The 23,249-nt window shown below is 41.6% G+C and overlaps 1 protein-coding gene across 1 annotated transcript in view; it reads right to left on the reverse strand.

Annotated features, from left to right (window-relative positions):
* ttll12 (tubulin tyrosine ligase-like family, member 12) overlaps positions 1–22,655 on the reverse strand; it is a 45,231-nt gene extending 22,576 nt beyond the window's left edge. Inside the window, exons 1-9 of the mRNA XM_078281671.1 lie at positions 22,455–22,655; positions 21,374–21,543; positions 12,801–12,999; positions 10,421–10,580; positions 7,621–7,754; positions 6,983–7,059; positions 5,026–5,142; positions 1,330–1,524; positions 1,091–1,202 (exon numbers count right to left, since the gene is read on the reverse strand). Of these exons, the coding sequence (XP_078137797.1) occupies positions 1,091–1,202; positions 1,330–1,524; positions 5,026–5,142; positions 6,983–7,059; positions 7,621–7,754; positions 10,421–10,580; positions 12,801–12,999; positions 21,374–21,543; positions 22,455–22,595 (1,305 nt within the window). The 5' untranslated portion in view covers positions 22,596–22,655. The remainder of the gene's footprint in view (positions 1–1,090; positions 1,203–1,329; positions 1,525–5,025; positions 5,143–6,982; positions 7,060–7,620; positions 7,755–10,420; positions 10,581–12,800; positions 13,000–21,373; positions 21,544–22,454) is intronic.
* Positions 22,656–23,249: the final 594 nt, after the last annotated feature.

Raw genomic sequence — 23,249 nt, forward strand, 5'->3', positions numbered from 1 at the left:
GTATTGATGATTATAAGGTAAAGACCGTATAGGAGACAGAGGTTTAGTGTTTATGATTGACGTGGTTCTTAGAGGAACCCCGTTCTTATGGAGGGGGGTGTTACTACTATTTCTGCCTGCTGTTGGCTTCTCTGGCTTTCCTGGCTGAGCTGGCAGTATGGGAGGGGTTGTTAGTTAATTGGTGGACACCTGGGTAGGCCTCAACAAGACAAGCCCCCACTTGTCACAAACCGGCTCAATGCATGTGACAAAAGAGGGGAGACCAAACAGGTTAATATGCCAATAAAGTGTTTTATTATAAAGTAAACAAACTACTATTAAAAGAATCGAAACGGGTGTGGAATCAATGTTATCAGTAGTGTGTGCGGTGTGTGTGTGTGAGTGAAAGATGTGTGGACAAATGACAACTCCAACAAAGGAGATGTGGAGCCTAGGAGAAGGAGAATGCAGCGAGAGAACAATGAGACATGACTTTTGTACTGGCTACTCCACATAGCATTCAGGGATGGGAGGAAAACGTGCTCTGGTTTAATGGCATTACTGTAAACTAATCACAATCGTCATTGGCGGCGCTAAGCGCCGCACAGAGCCGCTGCAAAATAGTCGTCTGAGAGAAAACTCAGATTGGACAGGTAGTCCAGCTAGCTGTCTGGATTTACCCTGCAGAGATCTGAACTAAACTAAACCTTTTGTCTCCGTTTCCTCTGGCCATGAGATTATTGGTTTCTATGTTAAGTATTTCCGGGAGAATGCAGTACTCCCAAATTTTGTTTTATCATTTACAGCCCAGATGGCACTCTAACAGTCCAGAAGGAACAGAGGCAGCGAGGTCAGCCATGACCTCGGGCCTTCTACTAATATTCTACAGAATATATTCTACAGTACCAACGGTACAAAATGTCACATTCAGTAATCAATGGTTTCAAGGTAGATGGTGAACATTGACTAACTCATTTTTAAAAAAGGTAAATAAGGAAGTTTTGCTTTCCTGAACTGAAGGTGTATTTGCGATGCTATACATTTTCTAAGGAAAGCTGGTTTAATGGTGTCAGTTTGTGTGTGTGTGTGTGTGTGTGTGTGTGTACGGTACCTTTGGTGTACTCTCTCGTTGTCTGATTATGTAGTCTAGGTTGTTGGTGATGTGTGTGTCCAGTCCACGGGCCAAGTTCCACGGCTTACAGATCCAGTGGTTATCTTCTCCCCTGAAACATACACCAATACATCTTTTATCCTGTTTAGTGTAGATTAGATCATACATCTACACTAAACATACATCAACATGTTTTTTTTGGTAATATTAATGTGTTTAAAAACAAAAAGGAAAAAAACCTTTGTTGTCTCAGTTGATAACACTTGATGAACTGTGGGAGCTCTGACTGGAGGTTGAAGGTCTCTGGTAGCCAATCAGGTTGTGGGCCGCCTTTTACTCTGCGGGCCACAGCAGCCATGCAGTCCTTCACAGTGATGACGCTCTCACAGGGAAACTGGTTCAGCATCACATGAGGTTGTTCCTTGCTTAGCTTCCTGTCAGAGAAGAGGATGACGTTTTTCTTTTTTTAAATAAACTTCCCAAGGCAAAATCCGGTGATCCTAAGACTGTCCACTGTCCACATTATACTGGCTAAGTTTTAAAAGGCCCTTTTCGTGATTTGCGGCCACATTAGCATTCCCAGTTGTTTTTGTAGAGACCTCTGTCCACAATGAAACGGCTAAATCTTCTTCTTCTTCTTCTTCATCTACTTCTCAGCTGTCAAACAACAAAACTGCATCACAGCCAGCATCTGGTGAGGAATGTGAACGACGGCCCAGCTGACCAGGGATGCTGACCTAATGAAGCGACCCGGCATTTCGCCGCAGGGTTGTACGACAGCAGGAGTATAACTTAAACAGTCCATTTGTTTGACATTCTGTTGTGTTTTTAACCCCCAATGGAGCACAAGTACACTGTATATTGCACAATTATGTTTTTCCGTCAGATCTTTGATTTTCACATTTCCGACTGCAATTGAAGGCAGCTTCATTTCACAGAGACAGGCGGTGAAAGGCAAGGGGGCAAGCTATCCTGGTAGAACAACATAATGCCATTTCCAGACTTCTCCAGAGCTGACACAGATAAAGCGCGACAGGTTCAAGGAGTGTAAGAAAAGCTTCATGAGAGAGAGATGAGATTCCGAATCCTGTATGCTGCATGGCGATTCTAGGATCTGACCTTCTGACCTTTGGGGATGCTCAGCCCCCTAATGAAAAGTTGATAGCAGTTAAGCTAGGAGGGGGGTCCGGGGCATGCCCCTGTAAGATTTTTTTTTTTTAACCCTTAAATCATGACTTCTGGTGAGTTTTGGGGAAAGAAATAGACAGATTGAGATGTGCAATTATGACAAACTATCAACAGATTCAAGGCATCTGCTGTGAAAAAAGATGGCAACTACAAAGCATGATTATTGCAGCACACATACCCAGGGGTATCGGACTGGGGGGGAAAAGGGGACTGAGTTCCTCATGTGAGGAGGGCCCAAAAATATGCTAGAATGAATAGCTATGGATGCAGGGAGGGGCCCATAGAAAATGCCTTTCTCCAGGGCCCAGAATTTTGAGCTACGCCCCTGCACATACCTTGAACTGGTAAAATAAGCCTTAACATATTCTTAGACAGCATTATTCATGTTTTTTTCTGCTGTTAATTTTCAACTTTTACATTTACATCATTGATAGAAACTGATATGGTTATACAGCTAAATGATGAATAATCTAATCTAATAATGCCTCTGAACCAGATGGGGAAAATACAACATCTCTTTTTCTTAAGAGCCTAGTCCTCCATGAAATGCATATGTATATATAATGTGAATGGAATATTTTAAGTGTTTTTACCCATACAATATATGTCCACTTTCTCACCTGGTTCTTCCAGGTCCCTCTCTTTGTCCACTCTCTCTCCATCCTGCTCTCTCTCTCTATCCCCCTCCCTCCATCATATCACTGACAATCACATACAAAACATTTTGTAATAAACTGGAAAATAATCTTCAAATAAAAGAGAAACAGACGGTGAGTCAGGGTTTGTTGTTCCAGTGTTTCAGTTCTGATATGAATGAGTCTGATGATCCGTCAGGTCAAATTATTTATTTTTCATTGGCATTGACTTATTTATAGTATATATATATATTTATGATTAAAAAATAAGAAAGTGTCTGGTAGGGAGGTAACTGCAGCGGCGGCGCTAGGCTATTTTTAGCGGTGCTCAAGCCGTTACGGCAGGCTATTAATAGCACACTTTAAAAACTCGTTGTAGGCTACTTCTAAGCTACATTTGCCTACAGTTAGCAATTTTGTCTAACGTTACACAACAAAATTGGACTCCGTGGTGAATAAGATAGACTAATTCAGATATGATTGCCATCATTGTGATCAGGGAATCACAGATTGGTTGCACAAATACTACACCTGTAGCCTAGGCTACTAAACTTGTTCAATGAACACGTTAAGTGCAGTTACAATGTAAGTTAATCACATATCTGGTGTGACCGAAGAAGCAGAATCTCAAAGTTAGCTAGCGCCCGGTGACAAAAGCTAGGTAAGATCCGTCTGAGACACTTAAGCCAACTAACCTTGCCGTGAGATATTCTCCGGTTGAGAAGAGGTTATTGAATGATGCTGTGCTATCCGCACATACTATTTAAGGAAGCTGGTGGTAGCTACGGTATACCTGCTGCGGACTGTAGAAATATTTCTATAATCTAGATGGGATATTCTCAGTTTTAAAGTTTATATTATATTGTGGCTCATTGCTGCGAGTTGTGTGTAAGTCATGAGACGATGGTCACCAGTTCCAGGGAGGACACACTTGTATTCCCTGTACAATGAATAGGCTAGCACAGATGGTTTAGCTTAAAGCTTTGAATAGTTTAGTATAGGTTATTAATGTGATTGTATGTAGAAACATTTTTTGTACCAGACAGAGATGTAAAACAACAGGAAATGACTGTTAGGTTGGAAGATGAAGTGGAACCAAACAGAAGACTCACACCTTGTTTGCAGTATATGAAGATAGCAGCACGCATCAGCTGTGTGCTTGGCCATCAAGTGGTATTTCAGACTGGACGTGCTGCGATGATAGCTCAGTTCATAACGACAAAACACATAGATCACTTTGGTCTTGACAATGGAACCATTTGGCAACGTTTTAAAAGTAAGCTTTCCATTCAGAATCTTATTGGCATCCATTTCGGCGTCTCGCGCTCGCCGTCCACTCAAAACGTAAAGTTAGTCTACTACTCTTTGGCCGGCTCGCAAGCCCAAACAAGTGTGTGCGGCGTGCCTGTTGTTTTGTTTCCGGTCTAGCTAGATCCGGTGTGGTGTTGGTGTGTGGTGTTGTAGTTTTTCTAACGTTACTAGTTGTTGCAACAGCATGTGAAAAAAACTAGTCAAAATACAGTCATAATCAACCTTGTTTACAGTTCGAGGTGTCCTGGCAGCAGTTTTACAGATGTCTCTTTTACAATGGCCGCATATTGAATGAAAAAGTAAATATCAAAGTTGTCATAAACTGTGTTCTGTTCGTGGACAAATAATGCAGCTGTGCCGCACGTCATATTTAAAATCGGCCTCCCATTAAAATGAGGCTCCGAGGCAAGAATGTCTCATTTGTTATATGCCTGTTACCTCGACTCCTGTTCACTCACATCACTTGCTCGACTCCTCAGCTAAAATCTCCTGTGTGCGAGACTAAGATGTGAGGAGAAGAGGCGGGGAAAGGAATCGGGGATGCACAAACTAGGATTTGGGATAGGCCATGTATTTCATATACTGTTCTACCTTCCCGGTCTTGTACTCAAGTGGGTTCAGTGTTTCTGGTATTTATATTCTTCACAATTGTCAAATGTGTTACCTTGTTGTACCTCTCAGTCACTAAAACTTAAAAGGCCTAAAATGCTGGACTCGCAAGCACATTTAGTGGCAATATTCACAGCCTGGTTCCACCAAGAGCGTGTGAATGTATGTTGTGTGTGTTGCGTTGTTGCTGACCTATAGTCTTTGATGTGATTATAGCTCCAAATGACATCAGCCTCCTCTTTGTCCTCTGTCAGCTGGAACCGTGGATGTGTCAGGTTGTTTGTTACTTGTGACATGTCGGCGTAAACCCTGAAAGCAAAGCACAGAACGATAAGTGTGTGTGGAAAACACTTAAATGATGACGGCAAGAAGTAAGGAGGACACATCATCACAAAAAACAAGACAAAGATAGATAAATGCATTAGTGAAGTGAAAAGGCTGGCCAGGAAACTAGAAAGTGTTTCTCAGTATGTAATAGTAGATTAACTGTCTGATTTAGGGAATCAGGGCCATTCTACGGAGCCCCAGGGTGAAGTAGGGTGGTCCACATCGATGTGTGCATCATGTAATCTTTTAGTTTTATTCCTTGTATACAAGTTGCTTTTATTATTTCACCTATAATAAATGAGAGAAATGTTTGTCTTCTGTCCTAACCGACCATTTGGAACCTGTCACTAACTGCCAGAAACCCACACAGGAGACCTCACACTCCTTCCTGCAAGTTAGGAAAGTTTCAAAGCACCATTCTCTGTAGATTCCTTAAGTTGTTGTACTTCAGGTCTGATTGCCCCTCTTTCCCCTGGAGCTTCTGACCTCTTCACCTCTCCCACTCCCCTCCCTCCTTGAGAATGCTCCACATGATGCCAGCATGCTCCCTTGGTTCCAGAGACCCCATTTGCCAAATTTCAGCAGTAATAATGATGAACGTTACCCTGGAAATCCAGAGTTCTCGCGAGAGCACAATTTGAATTTGCTCAGCGAGTCACTCTGGCATTCAGTAATGATGCTCATTAACTATGCCCTTGTAGCTGAGCTGCACCAATCACATCGGTGTATTTGATGTAGGCGGGCCAGAGGCGAGCTAAACAGATGACGACAGTTTAATCTACCAGTTAGCTCCGCTGGTAGCCAAGCGTATGGGGCTCTGGATGGGTCTGGATTTCCAGGCTAGATGAACGTGTGGTAGAAACCCCTTGTATGTATGTTCTAGTCAAACACTAAACCTCTGCATAAACTGTTGTACTCTAAGCATGGTGCAATGTGCCCAGTCATTTTCCACGAGTGCAGCTTGTATCTGCTGGAATGTCTCGTCTGGGTCTAGTCATGAGATTGTTTCCAACATTGTGTTGCAATTACCTTGAAAAAAGAGGGGGGGGGGGGGGTGGATAGAACCAAGAAGGAGGGACTGGATAAGGGTGAGATCATAATACAACTGTATTATATATTAGATATTGGGTATTTTGTCTTGGGGAACACAGAAAACACAATGACAACAGCATACATGATGACTCTTATTTCTTATGATTTAGACAGAAAGTATGTCTCCTTCGGAGTATAAAACATCAAATAATAAGAGGTTTGTGCCAAGACAAGATTTAACTCCCTGGTCACTGCCCCTTTAACCCAAAACTGTTAACTGTTTTGGACACCTGTCACGTGAGTCCTAACTCTGGGTTCTGGTCTTTATCAGTCTGCATCGCTGTCTTTTCTGCTGAACTGAACTGCTGGAGATGATTGGACTACTGGAACAGCAAAGACTTGCTGTAACTTCTCAAGCCTCTGACACACTATTAAAGCAGGTGCTTTTTACTGTCAACATAAGCAGCGTTACCTACCATCTAATGAATGTAAGATCCTGCTATCAGTTCACTTTTTTTATGCTGGCAATATGCCCTACATTTGGTTCTGGGTGACCTCGAACTGTAAATGTTGCCAACTTTGCTGGACATTCCTAAGCTCTGTGTGCTTACCATGACAATAATAAAAATAAATTATATATATTCTCAACCCATCAGTCCAACTATAGACAATTATTAAAGGAAATCAGCAACAAAAGTGTACATATGTATATTATGTTGCTTTAATATTTTGCACAATGGCTGTTTATCTCTGTGGATCCCATGTTGAGCTGCTGAGGTGAGAGACTTACTTTAGGATTTTGTCCTCTGGCACACTGTAGGGTTGGATTTCCACAGGAAGCTGCTCCTTAATCTCCGATATTATGGCCTGGAGAAATAGACACAGAGGACAGCGATGACCTAACAGTCTCCCATATGAGTGAGACTCTTGTGAGGGAGTTGATCAAAATCAATTCTTGCTGCCTACGTGTGTACTTTTCCCATCAAAATATCAAGTTGTGCATGCTGGAGAAGGTGTGAAATAGTGTTCAACAAATGCACCAGTAGAAGGTATCGAACTGATGTGTGAGTGATTTGTTTAAAAGGGGTTTGGATGGTGGAAGGATTTCTGAACTTGACTGACTTCACTGACCAGCTGATCTGCATCAGCTGGTCTGCATCAGCTGATCAACTGCGTGTCAATCACTGCTCATGCACACGCATTCATTCTCCCTTGTGGGGGGGAGGGGCTTAGGAGACCGTTAAGGGCTTTAGCGGAAAGGGGGGAGGGACTGAGAAGTTGTTGATGTTCACATTTTTTGGCTAAGTCCTGGATCTTCACAGTCCTACCTACAGCACCTTTAACATACTAAATCAAAGCTGCAAATGGCCAGTCGAACAGGTGAAGTCATTTCTGTTGCGTTTCATAAACCAAAGTGGTAGCCCTCACCTCGTAGTATGAGTCCAGAGGCTCAGTGGTGACACTGCTGACCCCTTCTAGGTCAGCAGGTATCCATGGTAACAGACGGCATCGCCTCACCAGGGGGTCCGTCTCTCCATACGCATAGTCACGGGTTACTTCATCTGTGGAAACAATACAATTTTTGCTGTGGAAATGTTGCCTATCAGTACTCTTGGACCTCCGTCTGTGGCTCTCAGTAAGTAGTCTATTGTTTCTTTGTTTTTCTTTAAAAACAGCTCACAAATATATTGTTTGTTTGAAGAAAAAAATATTAAGCAGCACAACGGTTACATACCACACACAGCCACCCCACTCGTCCTTGTACAAACAGGGCACTGTGACTTGGACACCAGTCCCTATTTTGCATATTTTAGAGATACAGTGGGGAGGACAAGTATTTGATACACTGCCAATTTTGCAGGTTTTCCTACTTACAAAGCATGTAGAGATCTGTAATTTTTTATCATAGGTACACTTCAACTGTGAGAAAACAAAAATCCAGAAAATCACATCGTATGATTTTTAAATAATTAATTTGCATTTTGTTGCATGACATAAGTATTTGATCACCTACCAACCAGTAAGAATTCCAGCTCTCACAGACCTGTTAGTTTTTCTTTAAGAAGCCCTCCTGTTCGCCACTCATTACCTGTATTAACTGCACCTGTTTGAACTTGTTACCTGTATAAAAGACACCTGTCCATACACTCAAACAGACTCCAACCTCTCCACATTGGCCAAGACCAGAGAGCTGTGTAAGGACATCAGGGATAAAATTGTAGACCTGCACAAGGCTGGGATGGGCTACAGGACAATAGGCAAGCAGCTTGGTGAGAAGGCAACAACTGTTGGCGCAATTATTAGAAAATGGAAGAAGTTCAAGATGACGGTCAAGCTCCCTCAGTCTGGGGCTCCACGCAAGATCTCACCGCGTGGGGCATCAATGATCATGAGGAAGGTGAGGGATCAGCCCAGAACTACATGGCAGGACCTGGATAATGACCTGAAGAGAGCTGGGACCACAGTCTCAAAGAAAACCATTAGTAACACACTACGCTGTCATGGATTCAAATCCTGCATCGCACGCGAGGTCCCCCTGCTCAAGCCAGCGCATGTCCAGGCCTGTCTGAAGTTTGCCAATGACCATCTGGATGATCCAGAGGAGGAATGGGAGGTCATGTGGTCTGATGAGACAAAAATAGAGCTTTTTGGTCTAAACTCCACTCGCTGTGTTTGGAGGAAGAAGAAGGATTAGTACAACCCCAAGAACACCATCCCAACCGTGAAGCATGGCGGTGGAAACATCATTCTTTGGGGATGCTTTTCTGCAAAGGGGACAGGACGACTGCACCGTATTGAGGGGAGGATGGATGGGGCCATGTATCGCGAGATCTTGGCCAACAACCTCCTTCTCTCAGTAAGAGCATTGAACATCGGTCGTGGCTGGGTCTTCCAGCATGACAACGACCCGAAACACACAGCCAGGGCAACTAAAGAGTGGCTCCGTAAGAAGCATCTCAAGGTCCTGGAGTGGCCTAGCCAGTCTCCAGACCTGAACCCAATAGAAAATCTTTGGAGGGAGCTGAAAGTCCATATTGCCCAGCGACAGTCCCGAAACCTGAAGGATCTGGAGAAGGTCTGTATGGAGGAGTGGGCCAAAATCCTTGCTGCAGTGTGTGGAAACCTGGTCAAGAACTACAGGAAACGTATGATCTCTGTAATTGCAAACAAAGGTTTCTGTACCAAATATTAAGTTCTGCTTTTCTGATGTATCAAATACTTATGTCATGCAATAAAATGCAAATTAATTACTTAAAAATCATATGTGATTTTCTGGATTTTTGTTTTAGATTCCATCACTCACAGTTGAATAGTACCTATGATCAAAATTACAGACCTCTACATGCTTTGTAAGTGGAAAAACCTGCAAAATCAGCAGTGTATCAATTAATTGTTCTCCCCACTGTATACATGGTTTCCAAGAGGGGTATTTCTGTCCTTAATGGGTGTCATTTTACCCAGAACTGTAAGAACTAAAGCAGTGTGGGCTCTTCTGGAGGGAGGAGGATAAAAAGATGCGTTTTAGTTAACTTCACAGTGAAAAAATATCGTAATAGGTTTGGTATTTACGCATTCAGGTGTTCGAATGTATCGCATCTATTCTAGAGATCTTCCATATAAGGATTAGTTTTCAAGGTGACATTGTTTCACAGAAAGAAATCTGTGAATCTATTAGAAGCATCTTCCATAAAAAGGAGTAGTTTGAAAGTCCCACAAAAATAGACTGGACTGTGTGAGGACAAAATGAGTATAAAAAGTATTTATTCTGGTGTTCAAGTCAGTCACCCTTGTGCAGACACTTGTGTATGTGCGACGGTCGTCTCACTGTCATGCGAGTTTGTTCACCGTTGGAATAAAAGCTGCAATTAACCTGAAATCTTCGGACTCGTCATCTGTTGAAGTCTCCAAGCATCATTTCCAGTTATCAGCCTGATAACACGAGGTATACAAGATAGAGGTGAACAGCTTCTCATCAGGGTGCATATTGCAAACCTTTGTCTCGTCTAAAATGCTCTGACCACTGATAAAGTTTGACAATGCTGTAAGAGATTTTGTCTCATTTCTCGTTGTCAGAGTGGAATTGCAAAACTGCCACGACAGTTGGCAATAGAAAAAAATATACAAAAAAAATCTCCAGACGTATCCTTTAAAATTCTTCCTTCGTCTATCTGTGTGTGTGTGTGTGTGTGTGTGTGTGTGTGTGTGTGTGTGTGTGTGTCTCTCTCACCTCCTTCCTGCAGGTCCTGCAGAGGCCAGAGCACAGAGTAGGCCAGCATGCCCGGGATGTAGAAGAAGGGAGCCATGCCGCAGCTGGGCTGGTCAGAGTGCTGCACCTGGGAGCCAAACTCATCCATGATGTACCACACAGGAACTTTGTCCTCTGGAGACTGCACATGGAAACACAAAGAGAAGAGAAGAGGGGAAGTGGAGGAGGACAGAGAGACAGCTGAGACAGCGACTACGTCCACAATGTTTGGGCCTTCTTTTTTTTTTTTTTTTGCGTTCCATTCCATTCATTTTTTTTTAACAATTTCTTTAGTGACATTTTTTATAAAAGAAGTGATAACACAAGGGTGTAACAAAAGACCATGTCATTTTTACTTTTTTAACCCCCCAAACCCAACCCTGCATTGCTCAGGAAAGGAAATAAAGACAGTAGTAATTGCAATTGCAGTTATAACTCAACACCCAAACAACGGTAACAATTATAAGTGATGACAGTATTATTACTTGTAACAATGATAATGCTGATAAAAGGCAAGAGAAAAAAAAAGAGAAAAAAATACAAAATACAAAAATGAACCCCTTGGAATTCCAGTCGAGCTCAGCAAAGTCAGACAGCTAAGGCACCAGTAGTAGCAGGGTGAAGTGAGTTACTTCCTTGCCTATTGTAACACCAATGGAAGAGGTTGCCCAGCAGGCTGGAGCGTATTTTTAAGGTACTGCCTAAAGTCCTTCCAGCAATTTACAAATAGATGAGGTTTCTTTTTGAGATTAAAGCCTAACTCTCGCCAAAATGCAACCTAGGGTCTTTTTCTGAATGTATCTGAGTCAAACTTTCGTTTAAAAGCATATTTAGGACGGAATCGCCACTTTTAAGATTTACCGTATTTTCATTTTTGGGTCAAATGGCCTTTTGAATGGGAGAGCTAGGGGCACTTTTATGCTAGCCTCAAAATAGCTATTTTTAAAACATTAAGAAGGCTCGACACAACGTGAAACTTTGCTCCAAGTATGACCAGGGGCTCTACACCTTAACGAAAGCATTGACAACATTGTTTGTGCACACAGAGTTTACTAAAAAGAAAGGTTTTGAACAACTCACCGTGGCTCTTGTTGTTTCCGGCTGCTACCACCTCGGCAGTCAAAACGAGTCAATATCAAAACAAGTAGCCACAGCTTTAGTATATCCCTTGGTCACCGGTGGAGTTAAGGTGTAGAGCCCCTGGTCATACTTGGAGCAAAGTCTCATGTTGTGTCGAGCCTTCTTAGTGTTTTAAAAATAGCTATTTTGAGGCTAGCATAAAAGTGCCCCTATTACTCCCAAAAAAACAAAAATACGGTAAATCTTAAAAGTGGCGCTTCCGTCCTAAATCTGCTTTTAAACGAAAGTTTGACTCGGGTACGTTCACAAAAAGACCCTAGGTTGCATTTTGGAGAGAGTTACGCTTTAAACATAATTTTTTTCTGAGGCCATAGAAGAGTTAACCTCCTTCAACCATGAGGAGACAGGAGGTGGGAAGTTCGCTTTTCCACATGATAGCAATGCACTTGTTGCCAGCGATCAAGGCTAGTTTGACGAAGCGTACATTTTTTCCTCCTATCAGCTGGCAGAGCTGTTGCGTCCCCTGACAAAACAAGTCTTGGCGAATGAGGAATTTCGACTCCTGTGACCCTTTTTAAGCGTATCCAAAATGGAGCTCCAGTAGTGCGTTAGTTTTGTACAGCTCCAAAACATGTGCGTCAGGTTGCCTGTGTCCGTCTTGCACCTAGGGCAGGTTTCTATGAAGTCTTTCTGGTGTGTAATAAATACGATGGATCAGATTAAGCTGTAAGAGCTTATGGCGGCTGTTGTAGGAGAGGTTAAAATGTGCATGCCGTTTTTCATTCCTCTCAACAGTAAAATAAAAAATCTGATATCACGATATTCTTGACCAAATACCTCGATGTCGATATTGCAGGATTCACAATTGGTGCTTTAACAAAATAATATTTACACAATGAGATTTTTGATATATAATCATCAGAAATGTCGATTTAATGGCAAAGTGTGTGAAGGCAAATAATAGAACAGCTAGAACAGTCTGAGTTCAGAAAATGACATCACTTTACTGTAATGCAGCCTTCAAAACCAGGAAAAGACAACACTTATGGCATATCACGATCTATCCAAAATAGACGATATCTAGTCTCATATCACGATATCGATATACTGCCCAGCCCTAAATGTAACCCAACCCCTCCCCAGATAACTGAAAGCAGCAGTGTTGCAGGTTATGTGTAAAAGTGTATACAGAGACACACCATGGCACCTGGGAGACCACTGCATTAGAAGGAAAGTATGGCAAGTAAAAAATATCAAGAGTGGATCCTATTTTCGAACGTACCCCCTGGGAGAGTTTGTAAGTCTGGTTGTACTTCCACATGTGCTCCATCACCAGCTCCACCGTGTCTGGGTCAGGGGCCTCGCCGTGGAAGTCCACCCCCATGAGCGCGGCCATTCTGTGCAGCAGGCCGGGGATCTGCTCCAGCTGCTGACGGCTTTGGTCCACACGGTACGTCCACGCGTGATCCACTAGAAAAACACTACAGGCAACACAGGAGGAAGATGGAAAAAAAAAAAAGAAAAAAAAATTGGGTTAAATGCTTCTTTTAAAAACTCCATTTAGAGTGCTTTTTTTTAATTAATTTTATTTAAATCAATTAGTGCTGTCAGTTAAACGCGTTATTATAGATGAAAATGTGCGATTAATTGTGATTAATTGCGAGTTAACTATGACAATGCGATTAAATATTTGAATCGTTTGACAGCACTAAAATCAATATATACACACAGCAATTTGTTGTTTGTTTCTTACAATTGAGTCGTACTCAATTATGGAGCTCCAAAGTGTTCATTATTGAATAGTCTTGTATGCCTAGTCCACCAGATGTCACTCTTTTCAGATGTCCGTTTTCGGACGTCCCAGTACCTTCCTCTTTCTTTGTGTTGGCGTTCTAACCTCTGGTGGATTTGTGAGGACTACGGTTAACTGCTCCTCAGATCTCTGCAGGGTAAATCCAGACAGCTAGCTAGACTATCTGTCCAATCTGAGTTTTCTCTCGCACGACTAAAACTACTTTTGAACGTACACATGTTCCACCAAAACAAAAGGCACCGAGGCTCCACTTGGCGCTTAGCGCCGCCCAAGACGATTGTGATTGGTTTAAAGAAATGCCGATAAACCAGAGCACCATCCCGGAATGCTGTGAGGACTAGCCAGACCCTCTGGCGACCGTCCTCCACAGCGCTGCGGAGGAAGGTCTGGCCACGTTAAACTTGTAGCATGAATCAATGAATAACTACACATTTATTATGTTTTGGATATTCATTTCTAATTTATTTATTTTTATTAAATAAATCAATATATTAATGTGTGTGAGACAGAAAGACTGGTGCGGAGCCCCTGCCCATGCCCTGAGCATGAACCTCAGAGACAGCAAACACAGCTAAAAATGAGCTCAATCAGCACTAGGACTTCAACAAGTGGAAATTCCACAAAATAGAAAAAAATAAATAAATATGACGATCGTGTACCGCCTTTAGGAGGAATCAATGAGCCACGTCCTCACAGCGGCGGTCTGATGATGAGTTGATGAGAAGGCTTTTTATAGCCTGAATAGAGTTGGTTCTCATTAAGTCAGAGGGGTGGGGGGAAAAAATCAATACAGCATAGTATCGCAATATTTTCCATGGCAATACTGCATCGATCCACAGACGCCGAGTATCAATCTATTATTATTATTATTATTATTATTATTATATCTGTTGGTCAGTGTGTCTGCTTGACAATCCCATTTTGCAGCAATAAAATTGAAGTGAGATGAACAAACAGAGAAATGGATCTTTTTAGATAAAACGTTTTCTTTTGGGGACATCATTTGAAATTGGGCAAAATTTGAAGTTGGAAAAAAGGTAATTAATTGCAATATATCGCAGAAAATCGCAATAATATTGTATCGTGACATAAGTATTGTGATGATATCGTATTGTGAGGCCTCTGGTGATTCCCACCCCTATTACAACAACAATGTGGATGGTTCCATACAAGTAGTAAAGTCAATTATCAGGTCATAACTTCATTGAATTTGGGTGTTGTATTCAATTTTATGGCATTTAAAAAGATATAACGTTGAAAAAAAAATGTCAAAAACACCGGAAAAAGTGCCAAAAACATCAGGGGGAAAAGCGACAAAAGTGTCAAAAAAGACGACCAAAACGTTTTGGGCCCAGAAAAAAACTAAAAAGTTGCTTGTTGGTCGACAGGAAGACAACACGAGGGTCAAAACAGCAGAGGATGAAAGAAAAAGAAAAGGCTGGATGTGTGTGTCTCAGTGTAGGACACTTTGTCTGGCTCTGTGGCCTGCTAGGCCAGGCTGAATGTCACCTACCCAGTCTTGCTTGTGATTGGAGCCGTTTGTGTGTGTGTGTGTGTGTGTGTGTGTGCGCGCTGAGAGCACAGAAGAGGGGGGGGGGGGGGGGTCCCCTCAGAAGTCAAACACAAACGGCCAAAAAAGCTCAGATCACGGTTGGTGTCAACTTTTAAACTGGCAGTTTCTGATGGGCTGCCTTCACAAGGGAGGAACAGAGTACTTCTACTCTCCTCCTCCTTGGAGTTTTAACATTTGCATGGCATGCTGTGCATTCATTAATACATCAAAAGTTATAACATAGGCATCAGCACATTATAACATTTCTTTTCAATGTGACAGCTTTCTTTAAAACAGGACCTTAAATGAAGAGAGTTATGGAACATTAATATCAGAACAATGTTATAGCCTCATAATGAAACAAAAGGAAAGAAAGCATTCCCGTTTTAGCAGCTTACATGTCCAGACCTGCCAACCTTGAAGAAATGTTATGAGTACAACGCCCCGCGCGCACCCGACAGCCCACCGCAAATGCGCGCGCCGCTTTTTCAAATCATTTTCCCATCACTAATAGTTTCAGTTCAACAAGTAGTCTGTGTTCATATCTCATTCATTTCTGCTGCCTTAGTTATTAGCCTTATGTTATTCTACTGATTATCTGATTAATAAATCCCTTCCATTAATTGATAGAATCGTTGTCTGTCCGTCCGGTCAATGTACAGCTACGAACTTTACGGCTTTTCATTTGAGTTTGATAAAAATAGAATAGAATAAATCTTTATTGTCCACCAGGGTGGAAATTTTTCTTTGGCTCACCAGACATACAAGACAGATAAACATACAGACAACATCTCAGACATGACAGTTGAGTATAAAAAATAATATGAAAAAAAAAAATATATATATATATCAGGATAAAACAGAATAAATAAGCTTAAATTCATTAAAATAGCAGCTCAATTTGATGTTGTCACTTGGTTTGGTTGAGGATACTGATGGCATTTGGAATAAAGCGCCTCCCAGACTTCAGGAGCTCAAACTGGCTGGTAAGAGGGTGTGTACTATCTGCAGTGATTCTCCTAGCTTTCGTCCTCATTCTGTGTATATTTGGGTCAGGTGTTTTTGGGGGTTTTTTCCCCACTATTTTGCTGGCCATTGACACTATCCGGTTAAGCTTGTTCTTGAGTTTGCAGCTTAAATGGCCAAACCAAACAGAGAGATGAAAAGGTTAAAACATTTTCAATATGTGTGGTGTATACTAGCTCAGTAATCTGAGCACTGACGCCCAGACAGCTCAGTCTTCTGGAGGAGACTGAGTCGTTGTGAGCATTTCTTAAAAGATATAGTCTGTGTTATCTGAAAAACTCAGATGGTTGTCAAGAACTGTACCTAGGTACTTAAAAGTTCCCACAGTTTCAACTGCAAGGCCATTTAATAAAACTGGCTCTGGTGTTACGTCTTGTTTTTTGCAAAAGAGTAACTCGTTTGTCTTTGCCACATTGATCTCTAGCTCGCTATCATTGCTTCAAGGGCCTTTACACACACACACACACACACACACACACACACACACACCAAAGGAAATCTAGATACATGTAATTTATATTCAAATACATTGTTTGGCTCATCACTACCTCCTAGATTACAATAAATTATTATTACTGTGTAGAGGAATGGAGTGGATGAATGGCTGTAGGTGTAGTGAAACTACAAAAATGTTTTCTTATACTCTGTCCAATATTTTGTGCCCATATATTTTTGTTAGTCTAGCCAATAGGAGGTGGAGTGAGCTAATAAATAGGCCTAAGTACTTCTGTGTTAAAGATGAGAGTCAGACCAGGTTAACACAGAGCCTTCTTCTGATGACTGAAGTAGTCTAAGTAATGATTTCTTCATAAAGCAGCTTTAAATAGGCCTAAAGCAACTACTAAAAAAAGCACAAGCTAATATAACATGGGTCAGATATTTTCAGATAGGCTTTTCAAAAGGCTGACATGGGTGACAATTGCATTATGTCAGTAAAATATAGCAAATAGCTGTACTGTATGCTATGCATCATTAACGGAGCTGATCCAGCTGGACTCCCTGTTGTGATGTCAAGGTCATTATTTATGTTCATGAATGGTCTTTGTTTTTGGTGTAGTTTCATCGTCCGTACAACTCCGTGATTTACTTTTGTCGGGTCCGCTTCGTGGAATGGATGATTAAGTTCAGTGACCACAAACTGGCAACCGAGAACAGGAAGACACACGACGACGTGAGAGGACGCTGGCGCTGTTTATTCGCCGCTTCTCCGTCTGCTATTCTCTTGTGTTCCTGTTTGTTTGGGTTCGCTGTACCCCTACCTCTGGACAGCCTCCGTACCTTTGTTTTGTTTAGTTTGTTTGTCTCTATTATCTATACCCTGTAAAGCGACTTTGAGTTCGTGAAAAGCACTATATAAATTCAATTTATTATTTTATTAAATTTAATTAGGCTAAAAAGTAGCCTAACTGTTCCCTTTATCTTACATTAATCAGCACCTGGCCTGTCTAAAACCCTTCTAGTTTTCTAGCCATTCCACCACTTTTCTAACTGCCCCCAACTAATGGGAAGGATGGCGGGTGCGATAGGCTAGCCTATTGACACTATAAACATGTTTTTCTTATCATTATGTTTCGGGGGGTGGGTGGGGAGTATTTGCAAGAGTGCATGGCTTGTAGCAAAATGCGTACCTAGAGAGCAGCAAATCGTACAAGCGTACTTAAGGGTCAAAATGCGTGCCGAGTACGAAAAATGTGTACATGTTGGCAGGTCTGCATGTCCATGTATAGTTGAGTATGAGAGGCCTGGTGTCTTACAGCAGTTAAATGCATCTTTAGGTACTTTAACAATACCAGACTTGCATTCTTGCTGTTTATTGACTATTAGCTGAGAATAATAATAAGCTCTATAAGAATCTTGCTAGATACTATGTTAGATACAGCTTTATATTCATTTGCTTAGTGTAAATGTATAAGAAGGCCTGCCTGCAGTTCATGCAGAGGGGAAGTTTGTGTGTTCCTGTAAGAGACTGCAGCTGAGACAGGGGAAGAGTTCATGTGGGGTACATTGAGTTCATGTCCTGATTCTGTTTGGAGAAGAGAGTCAAGCTGTCATATATGATGGAAGAGCATTACCACTTGCTTGTGTAATGTATAAGGCTGTTAGCTTGAGCAATGCATGTGAGGCTTCCTGTGAGTGTCTGTTAACCTGTGGTTACATTAAAAAAATGATACCTTATTAGGCCACAAGAAGTGGTGAGACAGCCCCTGCTGGTATGGTGGGAGTGAACTGGTCAATGGATGTATAAATAGGAGTAACTCCATGATAGAGTCTCTTCTTTTTGGGGCTTTTTGTACTGAAAGAACCTCCGTATTAGAGCATTCATTTTTATTCTGTTAGGGACTTAGTGCATTTTTGTTCATTTTCTTTCTGTTTAGCTTTTTGCCTTTTTTAACTTTCTGCTTTAATTAAAATAAAAATACCTGAGTTCAAGTTTGAACTAGGGAACAAAACCCGTGTATTTGTTTTGTGCCTTTTTTCCTCTTTTTCTTCAAACCTGCCAAGCGGTAGGGGAACACCCCTACGGAAGGCAGTTTGACTCCTCTTTAACCGCTGGGTGAGTTGCAACCCAGCGGGGATCGATTTTGACAGCAAGCCTCCTCTCAACTCATCGGAGACTGCATTTTTCAGCGGACTTTTGGTGATTCCGCGAAGAGCAGCTTTAAACTGAGTATTACTGAAAAACATATGGTTATAAAGCTTCCCTCGGGCAATACTTTTTATGTATAGGAGGTTAAAACGCCCGTGAACAAGGGAACATCTAGGGTGTTAATCAAAGTCTCTTGCCTCGCCTCTGGGTTCCCTGACCCAGGCGAGGACCCCTTAGTATGGGTGTGTGTGTGTCTCTATAATAAACTTAAAACAGGAAAGTATCTGAAGTAACTCCTTTTAAATAGGCCAAAACATCCGCTCCGCTGACGGTAACTGGTGTTAACTGTACGGCAGAAGAGGGCATAGTAGAGCGAGGGTTATCGAGGGGAAGATATAAGAGGAGTTAAAAGTGATACGAAGTCTTGATAACTGTCACATCGTTCATCAAGATGTATTCTGCAATAACTGAAAAGGTAAGATTCAGGTCATAGGATGATTTTGGCTCTCATCACTCCTAGGTCAGCAGAAAAGATGAGACACACATTTGACGAACTGTTCCCGGAAGGGGCCGAAAAGGAGAGGACCGGACAGCAGAGCCAAGATGACCTGGACTACTGTAACAACACCTCCAAGGATGGGCAAAATGTATAAAAGCGTGAGGGTTTGAGATAGCGATCATCAGATGTCTGACGAGACTCTTGTCTGTTTGCTAGGGAGAGGGATAGACTTGTCTTGAAGATATCTGATCCGTGTACACCTTTTGAAATTGCAATATCATTTCACTAAAGCTTGTTACTTTTGAATCCAGCGAATCCTGAGTTTTATTTCTGATCTACCAGTCAACGGACATTTAAGATTTAAAAAGGTGTGAGGTGTAGTGACCTTAATTGGAGTCAGATTACGTCTGGCCTTTTTGGGCCAGACTGGAAAACGGTTTTCATCCTACAATGCGGGGAGGGGCCCATAGAAAATGCCTTTCTACAGGGCCCAGAATTTTGTGCTACGCTCGCCCCTGGGCACACCCACCAAACAAGAGAAAAGATAAACTCAAAGCCCGTTGCACACCGTTTGGTTTCACACCGTTCAGAGGGAACAAGCCGTTCAACCAGGAAGCCATAGCAAAAAACGCTGCGCACCGTTTTGAGATTGAACGTGCCCCAGGATAGGAGAAAAACGGTCAGGGGTTGTTTGAATTTCTTTTAAACCAATCAAAAATCGTATTGGGCGGCACTAATCTCTGGTCCCAAAGACAGTGGATCTCTGTAATGATCACGGGATGGAGCTTTTTTTGGTGGTACATTTGCAATCCTCAAAAGAAAACGTCACATACAATGTTAAATGAAGTTAACTATTGACACAATACAGTTACGTGAGCAATTTATATTTTTTGGATACATGGTTAAACGTTATTTGCTCTTACCAGTGTATCTTCTTGTGTATTTTGTCCATAGCAAATCCCCCACCAATGAATGATGTGAATGATGAATGAATTTGATTACTCGTCTATACAATTATTTGCGAAATTATTTGCAAAAGCACAGCCAGCGCAGAGCGGTTTTACCGTGGATCATGTGTAGGCGACTTTAGGCTAGCAGGTTCAACAACTGCTACCGGAGTTAGCCAGTTAGCTCCTGTAAGCTAGAGCAACAGCAATGTCAAATGTATTCTTAATCAACTATGTAGCTGCTAAATAAAAACCCACTACACAGAAACAATTCTATTTTTTCAGCTTAACAAAGCTTCACACGTGACATTACCTACCTAACTGACTAACTAACAGGCTAGGCAGAAAAAAAAGAAATCTGGTGTTAATGGCAGCAGCTAGCTAGGTAATTCCATTGACATATATATATATAAATAATGGACCAACAGATCCCGTTGCTCTGGACGGAGACCAGTGAAGGCCATTAGAAGCACTTTTCCGTTGATGGCTGAGCGTTACTGAGCAGCCTCCAACTGAGAGAGACGACATAAATGTGACGTGAGCAACCTGTCTGAAAGTTGGAAGTCTTCTGGTAGCTGTGCCAAGAGAAATCTCAATCATTCCCAATCTAGCAGAGACGGAGAGCGTAGGTATATGTAAGGAGATAACATGGACAGAGGCTAATTATTGCTAACATTAGTAATTAAACTTAAACAGCTAATGTGAGACGAAACTGCCTGCGCGCTTCTCCTGTACTATATGGTAATTCCTCTACTATGAGACAGTAAGTCTCGTGGTTATGACACAATCGTTAGCCTATTTTTACAAAAACGTCTGCTACAGAGCCATAAGGTGAGATACAAGGTAATGGAGCCTTTTATACATTGTCGTGTTTCTTTAGAAATAAACAACGGACAAATAGAGTCTTTAAACGCTTCAGATGTAAAGTTCTTCGCTGTCAAAGTGACGTCAAAATGAATGGCAGTCAATGGAATGCTAACGGGAGGTGATGGCTTTGTAGCATCAAAATGGCGGTTCGCGGTCCGAGGAGAAGCTTACCCCTTGGGTAATTCAGAGTTTCCTCTGCAGCATTTTGGTTCAAAAGGTATTCCTAAGAGAAATATATACACTATGTACAGAAAAAAAATGAACACACAGCTAACCTAGCTGGCTAATTGGCATAAGCAGCATTTTCAAGCTAAGTCTAAAAAGGTAAAGAGCTGAAGGGACTGTATCTGTGTACTAGTTTATTCGCAGCAGTGGCCTAGTTGACCTAGCTAACAAGCTAAATTTGGTAGCAGTTGTTGAACTTGCTATTTTAAAAAAAAGAGGCAAAATTAAAACTTGACATGAAATGTGTTATCTGGAAAAGTGCAATTATAAAATAAGATGTCTATGAAAATACAACCATTACAAATTTCAAGGGGATTTACTGGTGTCTGGCGCCCTCACCTGGACGGCTCTGTGGCTTGCAGTCCACTCTCCCGGGTCACAACCACTTTACTGCTAATCACTGCTACACGATTGTCCCTCTTCCTCTCCTCGTTACCCCCATTTTCCTCCTCGTCGTCGTCTTCTTGTTTAATCTGCATGATTCCGAAAACTTCCCCAGCATCATAAATCTATGACATACAAAACATATGTTTTATTCATCATGTAAACACCACCAGACTCCATTGGAGAATTTGTCAATTTAAAGTTGGCTTGCTTCTTATATTTAGCAAGTGTCAATAATGCTGCTTTAACACGTTTAATATATTGTAGTTCCACTCTTCAACTCGGCAGATATATCAAATAACCCAAGCAGCACTTATTTAACTCTCAAAGTTCCATCCCGTACGATTCTCACACTAGACGCACCGTACATGTAGCTAGCTAACGTTTTATATTACGTTACCCAGAAGTAGGCGTGTGAACCAACTATTTTATAAAGATCAACACAAACAACACGCCGATTGGTGCCTAAATTATATGCCGAATTTACCCCGGTAAAATATACGTTTGGTAAATGCTTTTAGTCATTGTTTTTTTTCCGATGTGGGTGTTAGTAAACAATAAAAGAAAAGTGAAATCATTAGAATTGAATGCGAGTTTGGCGTAGTTCCCTCCCTCGTGACAGAGCGGGACGTAGTGGCGTTAGCTAGCTAACGTTACGTTATATTCGTAGACCCAGCCGGGATATCGAGCATGGAGCCGTGGCATAAACTAAGGGTGTGCTAATGTCAATTAAGGGCATATCATTTGTCATAACTTGCTAGTAAGCTGCCTGTGTTACCGTTAAACGAGCCACCCTGTTAACTGGCGACTTCCAGCGTCCGTGGTTGTCGTAGTGACAACACCAGTTGAAAATGCGAACGAGAAAAACGTATGACAAAAAGTAGTTTTTCAATTGAACGTCTGTTTATTCCACGACTGGGATACAGCTATTTGACATCAAGCACTTTTTTTTTTTTTTTTTTTTTTAAAGCACACTCACTGTATCACTTCTTAACACGTGTGATTTGTTGGCTGAATAAGTTAGCAGAAGACAGACCTCGTTGGTGATTTTGTGATGAAGGCTCCTCCAGTAGATTGGGGGGACTCCTGAGGACTGCAGGGCCCCGCCGTGTAGGGCCACAAAGCCTGTGAACTCCTCGTCCCCGTCTCCATTCATCATTACACAGTTTGTTGACATTACTATAAAGCAGATATCACTCACGTGGAGGTAGACTTAGCAAACCCGGAAGAAGTTTGACAGCTGAGCCAGCAATGCATTGTGGGAGAGTTTTAAAGCGCCCTATACTAGAGTATTTTCGCTATATTTCCACTCTATATTTAATTAAAAGATGTCCAAAGAAATTATATCCCAGAGGTACAGAGAAACACAGTGCAAGTAATAACCTGGGCTTATATTGAACAATTTGTGGTATGAATGTGAATAGAACTTCTGAATATATATTTTCATTGATTACAGATTTATTACCTCTGTAGACTAACTCATTTAATAGGATAGAAAGGGTATAAAGGGGTAGGAGTACTTACGTTTTACTTCTTCCTACTGCCTTTTGCATGTGTAAATAGAGGTCTTTAAGTACTGGAAATTATGGAGTTTTATTTTTTAACTACTATTTTTTTCTGATGTTTTATTTAATTTACATGTTCAAAATAAAAGATATCAATCAATCAATCAATCAAGTAACTGCAGGAGATCAGGCCTACTGCACACGCTGCAAACATCTTTTTGACAAGTAGGCCTACTGGGTGCTAAAATACATATTTTCATAAAACAAATACAGAAAAAAAAATCTGCCAGTGTGAGATCATTTCACCCTGCTTTAATGTCAACTGG

Source organism: Sander vitreus, chromosome 23, assembly GCF_031162955.1.
Source record: "Sander vitreus isolate 19-12246 chromosome 23, sanVit1, whole genome shotgun sequence".
In the NCBI taxonomy this organism is placed as follows: Eukaryota; Metazoa; Chordata; class Actinopteri; order Perciformes; family Percidae; genus Sander; species Sander vitreus.